Consider the following 10,456-nt stretch of genomic DNA (forward strand, 5'->3'; position numbering starts at 1 on the left):
CTACAAACATTAAAATGTATTACTGGCACGAGAAACTTGGCACACCACTTCTGAAAGGTTGCCGACCCCTGGTATAGACTGACCATATGTTTTACTAAGATTCTCCTGCTTTTTTTTTTTCCTGTGAGTCAGTATAGCTTTTGCCAGCCCAGAAGTTGGGCAGCCAATGTTTTACGTTTTCACAATGTTTTCTCCAACTTTCATAAAGTAAATACATAGTTAATATGAGTTAAAAAGGCCAGGGACACTTCCTTGTGAAGAATCTGTACAGCAGATCATGCTAGAGCTGTGAAAATGTCAGTTTTTGATGGAACTTTAGAGACAGTGAGTTATCATGTATTTTATCATGTGAATGTGCTGCTATTGCCAATGTCTTTCCAAACAAAAATAAGGCACAATAGGACTTCTGTAACATTTCTGTGCTACCTTAATCTAGATGAGATGATTCTGTGCTGACTTCATTTTGGTCACTTTGTGCTTTACCTAGCAGTAAAACTAGGGTTATATTTTCCCACTGTTTGGAAACCCAGCTTATTAAACTGATTTTGCAGCCAAAAAAGCCAGAAAGATTGCTTTTAATTAAAAACAAATCTTTGTTTCAATACCTCTTCATATAAATTTCCAATAAAATTTTGACAAATTAAAAAAATTATATTATTTGCATCATTCTGTCAAATCAGAATTTTTTCTATAGGGCTACTTCTTTAGTGCTAGTGCATCAGCATTACAGTGTGCTTAATTAAATTAAACTGGTTTTAATAACGTGAATGTGGCAAGTTTTCCAATACTGTATGCTTATATTTGTGTTGCTAAGAGCAGATCAGACACAGGGGCACCAGTTTAATAATCTCGCCTAGGGCACCAGAAATCCTAAGGACGGCCCTGGTTGGGAGTGAGGGGCACCGGCAGAGCTGCGGGGAGGGAGGTGCAGATCTGCCATAGTCAGGGGCTACAGATCAAATCCCATGAATATCGGCTGGGCGGCTCTGTCTGCCAGGGCCCATGCCCAGGGCCTGTCCCCACGGGGCACTGGGCACAAGGGGTGCAGCCCAGAGCAGGCCCTCATCTGGGACCCCCGGGCCTGCCGAGTGGGCCCCTTGTGCTCAAGAATCCAGCCCCCTGTGCATGGCTCCTCGCTGTCTGCCCAGTGTAATGTCCTACCTTTACTTCCAGGACACGGGGAAGCTGCGTATCGGGACCTACACCGGACCCCTCCAGCACTGCGCTGTCTATTCTGGAGGTAATGCCTGGTGCCCCACCCGCCCCCTGGCCCAGGGCCTCTAGCTGCTCTGCCGGCCCCCAGGAATCCTGCTGGGACCTTCCCCCAGCACATGGTCTCCTGGGGGAAGAGTGTGCCCTCAGGCCACAGGCGCTGAGCTCTGGTCCTCTCGCCCCAGGCTCCTCGGACATGGTGTGCGACCTCCTGGGGGTGAAGGGCAAGGACATCCTCTACATCGGGGACCACATCTTCGGGGACATCCTCAAGTCCAAGAAGAGGCAGGGCTGGCGCACCTTCCTGGTGGTGCCCAAGCTGGCCCGAGAGCTGCACGTGTGGACAGAGAAGAGCGGTGAGGAGCGCCCTGGCCTGGGTGCCTGGCGGGGGAGCATGGGGCAGGGGTGGTGTGCCCAGAGCTGGGGGTGGTGGTGGTGGCGGCAAAGTGCTGGGGAGCCCTACAGCCAGTGCCCAGGCTGAGGGAAGCATTAGAGCCATGCCTGTTTCCCCTCTTCTCCCCCCGTGATGGGGAACCTCTTCCCCCCGCCTCCTGGGGCTGCGTACCCCCTGAGCCGGTACAGACTAACAGCAAAGCACCTCTATGAAACTTCATGCCATGGGCCAGCCCAGAGAAGGCCTGCGCTGAGGTTGATCCTGTCACCATGGGCTCCTGAGAGTGCTGCATCCAGCTGTGGGTCTGGGCCAGCTGTCCTTGGCCTGTGCTGGGGTGCAATCCCCCCCACACAATTCCACTGATCCTAAGTTGTGCTGAGCTTCATGTAGCTGGGGAAAGGATCCGTGTCTGACCCCCAGGCGGGCTGGGGCTGTCGGGAGCCAGGACTGACAGAGAATGTCACTCCCAGCTAACCCCACCCCCCCGTGCCTCCCCCCTCGCCCACTTCTGCTTGCAGAGATCTTCGAGGAGCTGCGGAGCCTGGACGTGCTGCTGGCGGAGCTGTACCAGTAAGTGGAAGGAGAGAAGCTGAGCTCTAGCTGCGTGGCAGAGCCTGAGTGCAGAGAGGTGGGGGAAGATCACTTGGTGCTTGACTGGGGGCTCAGACCCCAGAGCCAGCCCCACAGTTTGGTTCCTCCCTGCCACAGAGCCCAGAGCTGCAGGGAACATGTCAGCTTCTCTCTCTGCAGCTGGAACAGGGCAAACCTGTGGCTGTCTGACTGAATAACCAAGGGGAAGGGCAGCAGCAACACCCCCTGGTGCAGAGCCTATGCCGGGAGCTGACCAGACCCCAGTGTGTCTGGGGCAGTGTAGGGAAAGGAGAGCTGGAGAGGGAGCACTGGTAGGTTGTAAGCTCCCTGGGGTCAGGCCCTGTGTTCTGTGTCCATGCAGCTCCTTGCATGGGGAATGAGAAATACTGATCAAGACCAGGATTGGGAGCCAGGACTCCTGGGTTCTGTTCCCAGCTCTGGGAGGGGAGTGGGGTCTAGTGGGTTAGAGCAGGACTCCTGGGTTCTATTCTTAGATCTGCCACTGAATCACCGTGTAGCCCCTTCCTCTCTGGCTGCCTCAGTTTCCCCATCTGTGCAACAGGGATAGTGATCCTCTGTTGGCCTATGTCACTGTGTCCGCAAAGTGCTTGGACCACCTTAGGCAATGAGCTAGCGCTTCCCTGGAGTGCCCTGGCTGGATCACTTCAAAGTGGCCCCTCCTGCCCCCTTGTCCATCATCTATTGTTTGTGCGGTGCTAGTGCCAGGGAACCCCAGGCATGGACCAGGGCCGCTCTGTGCAGACACTGATCAGCTGTTGCTCTCTAGCCAGTGAGTCAGAGAGCACCAAGCCTGTCACGCTGCCAGCTTTGGAACGAAAGAGAAGCAGCTGCACCCCATCTCCCCATGAAACAGCAAAGGCGAGCGGCCGCCTCGCATGCCAGCCAGCAGTGGGGGGAAGGGGCCAGATGCTCTGTGGGCCAACTTCCCCCTGGAGTGAGCTCAGAGTGACTCAGTAGCAGCAGGTTGAGGCCTCTCTGCGCGCCTGCGCTGTTCTCCGCATTGCTAGTGACGGAGAGTCACCATCTCCGCTGCTGAATTTGCTGGGCCCATTGCGTACGTGAGGTTTTGTTGCTAGCGAATCCAACTGGAGGGGGAGACTGTGCATTCTAGACTGGCCTGGATGCGAATACTGCAGGGAAGATTGCGAAATGGTGGGGTTAGACCCCACCCCATTAGTACATGCTCACTCATTCCTCTTGGGCTAGCGGTCTCCAGCCAGGGCTGGTTCCTCTATCCCAGGGGCAGCCCCACTGCTTTCAGCCAAGGCTGACCTGACTTAGGCCTGGTCTCCACTCCAGAGTTAGGGCAGCATAAGGCAGCTTATGTCGACACTACAACGTTGCTCCCGCCAATGTAAGTCACCCACTGCACCAAGCTAATAACGCCACCTCCGTGAGAGGCGTAGCACTTAGGTTGCTGGAGTTAGGGCAACACATTGGCAGTGTAGACACTGCATTATTGACATCACCTGTTGGCTGTAAGCCCCCTGCCAGATTCGCCGCTGGAGCCCCCTGCCTTCGGGTGGGGCTGACAGCTCGGGGTGGGGGGGCTCCAGTGGTGAGCCTGGCACAGGGCTGACAACTCAGGCTGTCAGCCCCCCACGCTGCCCCATTTGTCAGTGCACGCGCTCCTGGTGAGGACGGGCACTCCTGGTAGAAGGAGGACAGTGTGGACATGACAAACTGCAGTAATCACAGCAGTGGCTGTAGGTCGCCTTAATTTTGTAGTCTAGACAAGGCCTTAACCTGGTGGGAGTAGAAGGAGAACCTGCCTTTGGCTCTGCCCCCAAGGGTCATGTGGCTGGGGAAGGTGTTGGGAAATCTGGTTTTTGAGCTGTGACTGGGAAACCCCACAAGCACCCCCACCCCCGCACGTGAGGAGCGATGGTCACCGAGCCGGCTAGCCTCCAAGGCTCCCAAGACTCTGCAACGCCCTGGGCAGGCAGCCCAGCGGGCACCTGCCCAGCAGTGACCTCGCCCGTTCCACACTGCTCCCCTTACATAGCGATGCAGCTGCAAGTTAGACCCTGTGGCTCTGTGAGGGGCGGGATACACTCAAATGGGTGTGGCTGAGCAAAAGCCTCCCTAGGCATATTCTGTAGCTGGGGGCTGGCAGAAAGGGGTTGGGAACGCTCATTGTTCTGGATGTTTGGGATTGCACATGAGGTCCCTCCAGGGAACATCCCCATGGCGGAGGGCCTGAGCCCTGGCACTTGAGGCACGACAGGGAAGGGGTGTGAGGGGGCTTTAACCCCCTTTGGAGCTCCCTGAATTCCGGGGCCATGCACTGTAAGCAAGAGACGCTCTGGGGCTGCTGGGATGCAGAGAATACCCATGTGACGTTATTGATATAAATGGGAACCATATAGAACATGGGTTGCAACCAAGGTCCTGTAGTGGCACCAAATCCTAAGTAAAGGGGGTCATATAAGGTGTCTAAGACCAGGTTCTGGGTTGCTGGTTATGATTATGCTGTCTGTATGTCTGTGTATCATTTTGTAGTTGAAGTTATAAGTATTCGCTCTGTACTGTCTGTATTTTGTATTATGCTCTGCCTCTGGGAAGTGTCCCAGACAAGCTGATGTTAGCCCTGCATAGCTGGCTTGATGGCCCATTGAAGACCATCAGCTACACAATTGACCCATGGAGAGAAGGCAGACACGCCTTGTGACTCAGCAAAGTATGCAGGGACTGGCCCATGTGACTCCAGGCTCCATTTTGCTGTAATTTTCCACAGTGAAGACAAAGAGATTCTTACACCTGGAAAAGTCTATATAAGGCTGATGCATCATCTCCATCTTGTCTTCAATCCTGCTTCTGACCTCTGGAGGGACTTTGCTACAAACTGAAGCTTTACACAAGAGACTGAACGACCCATCCCAGCAGGGGATGTATTCCAGAGACTCAATTTGAACCTGCAGTTTACTCCAGCACTGCTGCAAGCCTGAACTAAGAACTTTGCCATTACTGTATGTAATTGATTCCATTTAACCAATTCTACCTCTCATCTCTACCTTTTTCCCTTTGTAAATAAAGCTTTAGATTTTAGATTCTAAAGGATTGGCAACAGCGTGATTTGTGGGTAAGATCTGATGTGTATATTGACCTGGGTCTGGGGCTTGGTCCTTTGGGATCGAGAGAACCTTTTCCTTTTATTGGGGTGTTGGACGAGTGCACTGGTGGTGATACTGGGAGACTGGAGTGTCTAAGGAAATTGCTTGTGTGACTTGTGGTTAGCCAGTGGGGTGAGACCAAAGTCCCTTTTGTCCGGCTGGTTTGGTTTGCCTTAGAGGTGGAAAAACCCCAGCCTAGGGCTGTGACTGCCCTGTTTGAGCAATTGGTCCTGATTTGGCACTCTCAGTTGGGTCCCACCAGAAACGCTCCGTCACAACCCATAATGCCATGCACTGCGTACAGCTGCTGTCTGCCAGCCAGCCAGGCCCCTGCAATGGGGCTATTCCTTGGGGACCCTTTCTCCCCCTCCTAAGGCCTCCAACTGTTGCTGGAGTGTCCCTGAAGGTCCCAGGTCTGGGAGAGGCGCTCGCTGTGCCAGGCCGGCCCTCTGATGCCTGCTCATTGCCGTCACACTGTGCCAATCTGTCAGGGGCCTCGCAGAGCCTTGGAAACCAACAACCCCTTGTTAGCACCGAGTGAGGGCTGCACCATGACCCGTCCCGGAGTCGTGGAGCACAAAGGGGGAGGGCCTCAGTCCTGTCTCTCGTGTCAGTTACACCCAGGTGGGGTGGGGTGGGATGCCCTCCTGGCATGATTGGGGGCTCTGGGGCATCTGACACGCACTTGGCAGAATCAACCCAGCTCTGGATGTTAACTGGGCTGCCTTGTGGGCATGTAGCAATGGCCCCTTCTGGCTCTTGTTCAGGCCAGAGCACTGTGCAGGGAGCGGCTGGGAGGCTGGAGGGGCTGGGACTGCCCCCTTCAGCAACACTCACCCTGGTGCCGTGCTGTGCTCTCCTCAGGCCCTTGGACAGCGGCAGCAGCGAGCGTCCGGACAATAGCTCCATCAAGCGCAAGATCCAGGTACCCAGCGCTCTTGGCTCAGGGAGGGGCTTTGGGGCCTTGTTTTAAGAGCTGGGGGAGTGAGAGAGCAGAAACTTGCTTCCTGTTCCCTCCATGCCTCTGGCAAGGGGGCGGTGGGAGGGGAGGCAGCTGTGAGGGGAAGACTGTCAGCTGGTGCTCCTGGATCATCCTGCTCCCCCACCAGGGCAGTGAGCAGCAGCCCAGCCCCCAGGGCCTGGCTTCCTGGCCCACAGCAGGTCCCAGCTGGGTCACAGAATGATCTCTGCTTCCTTGTGTCTAGTTATAGCTGCTGTGGGGGTGGTGGTGTGTCAAGCCTGGTGCTGGGGCCCCTGCGTTCACCTCCTGATCCCTTTCCCACATCAGAAAGGCTTGTGGGCCTTCTCCTGCTGTTTGCTGGTGCTGTGGCTCCGCTCTGCAGAAGCAGACACCCAAGTCCTCTGCTGCCAGAGCTGATCTCTGCATGGAGGGGCACAAGGAATGAACACAGTAGGTGCCAGGCTGGTGCCAAAGGGGCAGCAAAAACTGAGCTACCTCTGCCAGGCAGAAGAGCGACTCTGGTGTGGTGGTGATTGAGCTTCCTGGCCAGGAGGGGCTAGCACTGGAGGAAGCAGGCAGGGCCTGACACAGTAGGGTCTGGGGGTCCCTGGCAGGGAGTCCCTAGACTTTGTTGGGCCTTGTGGTACATAGCCCTGAGCATTGGCCAGTCCCCTGGTGCGTGCACCTGTGCTGGTTTTGATGTCTCTGTTGCAGTGTCTGTCCTGTATCTGAGTCTCCATTTATAAAAGGGTCCTACACTACCAGGCCCCCATCTCCTCCCTGGGGAGCCAGGGCAGGGCTGGGCCTCAGGCCATGCTGACTCACTTGCTGTCTCCTGCAGAACGTCACCCACAAGATGGACATGTGCTACGGGAAGATGGGCAGCCTCTTCCGCTGTGGTTCCCGCCAGACGTTCTTTGCCAACCAGCTGATGCGCTATGCAGACCTCTACGCCGCCTCCTTCCTCAACTTCCTCTACTACCCCTTCAGCTACCTGTTCCGTGCACCGCCCGTGCTGGTACGCACCCGGCCAGGGCAAAGCCGGGGCAAGGAGATGGGCTGGGTCCACAGGGAGCCTGGGTTGGAGAGGGAGATGAGGGCCAGGACTCTGCCCTGGGTCAGTCCGGCTGGCCTGTCCTGGGAGCTTGGCCATTGTCCAGAGGGCAACTCAACAGGGCCATCCAATGGGATCAGGTTCGCCCTAGGGCAGGATGCAGCTGGCGCTGCTTGTGGCTCAGGCACTGAGCTGGAAGCCAGGAGAGCTGGGCTCTATTCCCAGCCCTGCCAGGGACTCTCTGAGCCTCAGTTTCTTCAGTGGGTATGCTGCTATTGACCCCTCTTGTGAGGCTTCATTAATATGTGGGAGGTGCTTTTGAAGCCCTCTATGGAAGGAGATGTATAAAGGCTGGGAGGTGCCTCTAGGCATGGGGGGAGACACCACTGGGTCCATCCAGTTGCTGCTTCCCTAGATCTACCCTGGTACAGCTCACGAGGTGGGGCCCCAACCCAGGGCAGTGTAGAGCTGGAGAAGCTCAGGCTCACTCCTGGGAAATAAAGTTCAGGGCCCAAAATCTGTGTGCAAGTACTCTCCCTGCTCCCACAGATGCCGCATGAATCAACTGTAGAGCACATGCACCTGGAGCTCAGGGAGTCGGGCTTGTTAATGGGGCATCGGCTGCACCAGCTCAGCTTCCACGGCCACCAGGTGGGTGAGTGGCAGTAACACTGCCGAGCTCCTTTGGGGCCTCTCTTCTCCCTGCCCGGGGGTGGCTGCACTGTTGACCTTGTGCTCTTTCACCGCCGACCTTTCCACCTTCTACGTTCATTGCACCTGGCTTCTCTCTCCTCTCACTCTCTGGGCTGATCTGCTTCCCTCTCCCCACCACCAGGGGGCATCAGCCTCTGTACTGGGCTCCTGCTGCCCCCACTGCCCACCTTGTCTGCCCAGCCGCCGTGCATCCAGCCCACGGGCTACTCCTTGACCGTGTCCTAGCCACCAAGCAGCCCCTGCCGTGTCATCAGCACCCTGAAGCTGGGGCTGCTTCAGCTTTTTCCAAAGGCCTCCCACCATTGCAGCTCCACAGATGGTAGCAGCAGTTGGAGTGGGCATGGGCCTTCTTCCCCTGACCAGAGTGGGTAAAGCCTGTGCCAGTCCACACTAGCGCTGCTGCTAGCCCTGGTGGGAGTGCAACGGGGGTGGATTTCCTGAGCCGTGCTGGCTAGACCAGCACTCTCCGCCCTTCCCTCTGACCTATGAGGGTTGCGGTAGCCCTTGCGGGGCAGTGCCAAGCACCCCTCAGCCACGGGGTGAAGAGTAGACATGTCCAGCAAAACTCAATACAGCCCCAGAGCGGGAACTGCTCTCTGGGCTGATCAGATGCATTTGGAGCTTGTCCCTTGGACCTCTCTGAGTTGGGCTTTTGCACAGCACTTGGCTGGTAACGACGCCTGCGACCGTTCTGCCCAGGTAGCCCCGCTGGGCCCGTTCTCTGGCAATGGGTTCTGCAGCGCAGGGAGGCCAAGGCAGCCGTCAGTGAGCAAACAAGTCATTGAGCCAAGTTAAACCCTTACACACTCCCAGCTTTCAGCCCTCGCCCCTTCCAGCTGTGCTGTGTGTGTCTCCTAACAGGCAGCACCAACCTCCCAGCACAATGGCTGCCCCCAGGTGCAGGCTGGCCCAGCAACCAAAGACAGGGCCATGCCCTAGCTACATCTGCAGCTGGGCTTCCTTAAAGCCACGGCGCCAGCCAGCTTGCAGCCATCCCACTCAGACTGCTGGGGATGGCCTGGGTGCTGGGCTCCTGGGAGCCATCTGTGTGACAGGGGCCTCAAACTGCTTTAATCCCTCTCCTGGTGCGGAAAAGCAGCCAGAGCAGGAAATAGCCCGTTTTCATGCAAATATCCCGCCTAATTAAACCCCAGGGGATGGTACACTGAAGCCAGCCTGTTCCTAATCAGAATGGGTTGCAGTGTCACTCCAACCTGCCCCCACAAGCCAAGATGATTCGGGGCTTCAGGTCATGTGATGAGAGCCAGGGGCTCCAAAGGCTGTGATGCACCTGAAGAAATGCCACCCCCCCCCGCCCACACACCCTGTGGGAAATGCTTGTGCCTCCACCTTTGCAGAAATTCTGCTTCACAGCCAGTAAAGTGAGCTCTATGGGGCAGCGGAGCAGGAGGAGATCAGCCAAGTACTCAAGTCAGGCCACTGGCGGGCTTTGGATTAGACAGGAAGCTACAATTCTCTTTGGGCTCTTTAGTGTCTGTCACTGTGGTTCTCCAGCAAAGCTTTGAGCTGAGCACTGCAGGGCTTAGCAACCCAGACCTTGTCCTGCCTCCCTGATCTCCTTTTTGACTTGGTGCCTCATACACACAAATCCAATCAGGTTAGCCAGCTGCTGCTGCGTCAGCTTACCCAGGCCCATGCTCATGGCTTGGGGAAATGTTGCAACCCAGCTGATTTGCTGTCTTCTGTCCTTTAAATGTTTAGTAACTCAGAAAACTTGAAGCTCTCCCCCTAGATTTGAGGGGCAAATAGAGCAGGCTGCCCTGGACCCAGTGTGGCTGTGGGCGAGAGCCCTGCAGCAGACCTGGGATCCCACAAGACATGCTTCTATAAGAGTGGGACTGAGTAAAATGCTGGTGGGATTGGGTGGGGGGAAAAAAACAGACTGGGAATTTGCAGGAAAACACTAAATATCTCATCAGTTTGTCACAAACAGAATTTCAGCAATGTAAAGCCACTTTACCTTTAAAAAATAGAGGTTTTAATACTTAAATTAAGTGAGGAGTGGCATTAAAAATACAGTCCTGTGCAGGGCTCCACTGGGGGCTGTGTCTCCAGCAGCAGCCTGGCTGCAGCAGGAATGTGCCCAGCCTCCAGCCCAGCATTCCCTCACTGCTGCAGGGCAGCCTGTACCGCTGGCTTGCTGTGTCACTTTGAAAAGCCCGGCTGAGTGGTTTGGAGGCCCTGGCCTACTGCTGAGTAAGGAGACTCAGGCACAGCAGGGAAGTGGTGGCTCTGGAGTTTGGAAAACCGGAACTCCGGTTGGGCAGAATCAGACTCCTACTCCGTGAGAATGGGTTTTAGAGCAGCAGTGACATGGACACAGCTCTCAGGTAGTGCCAACCGTCTCTTATACCAGAACCTCAAAGGCATTTTTC

General features: G+C 55.9%; 1 protein-coding gene across 1 annotated transcript; it reads left to right on the forward strand.

Moving 5' to 3' along the window:
• The first annotated feature begins 1,152 nt into the window (after positions 1-1,152).
• On the forward strand, positions 1,153-8,285 carry LOC123361628 (cytosolic purine 5'-nucleotidase-like). Its single transcript, XM_045001666.1, has 7 exons — positions 1,153-1,240; positions 1,398-1,568; positions 2,125-2,176; positions 6,196-6,256; positions 7,134-7,310; positions 7,896-8,001; positions 8,182-8,285. Exons 1-7 carry the CDS (start codon positions 1,153-1,155, stop codon positions 8,283-8,285), a joined length of 759 nt encoding a protein of 252 aa, XP_044857601.1.
• The last annotated feature ends 2,171 nt before the right edge of the window (positions 8,286-10,456 follow it).

The sequence above is a fragment of the Mauremys mutica genome, unplaced genomic scaffold, assembly GCF_020497125.1.
Source record: "Mauremys mutica isolate MM-2020 ecotype Southern unplaced genomic scaffold, ASM2049712v1 Super-Scaffold_409, whole genome shotgun sequence".
NCBI classification, from domain to species: domain Eukaryota; kingdom Metazoa; phylum Chordata; order Testudines; family Geoemydidae; genus Mauremys; species Mauremys mutica.

Bases quoted from the DNA above. Each gene is read 5' to 3' on its own strand.
- LOC123361628 (XM_045001666.1), top strand. From the start codon at position 1,153: ATGTCCTACCTTTACTTCCAGGACACGGGGAAGCTGCGTATCGGGACC. The intron at 1,569-2,124 runs GTGAGGAGCGCC...TTCTGCTTGCAG, and splicing joins CGTGTGGACAGAGAAGAGCG to AGATCTTCGAGGAGCTGCGG. The intron at 6,257-7,133 runs GTACCCAGCGCT...TGTCTCCTGCAG, and splicing joins CCATCAAGCGCAAGATCCAG to AACGTCACCCACAAGATGGA.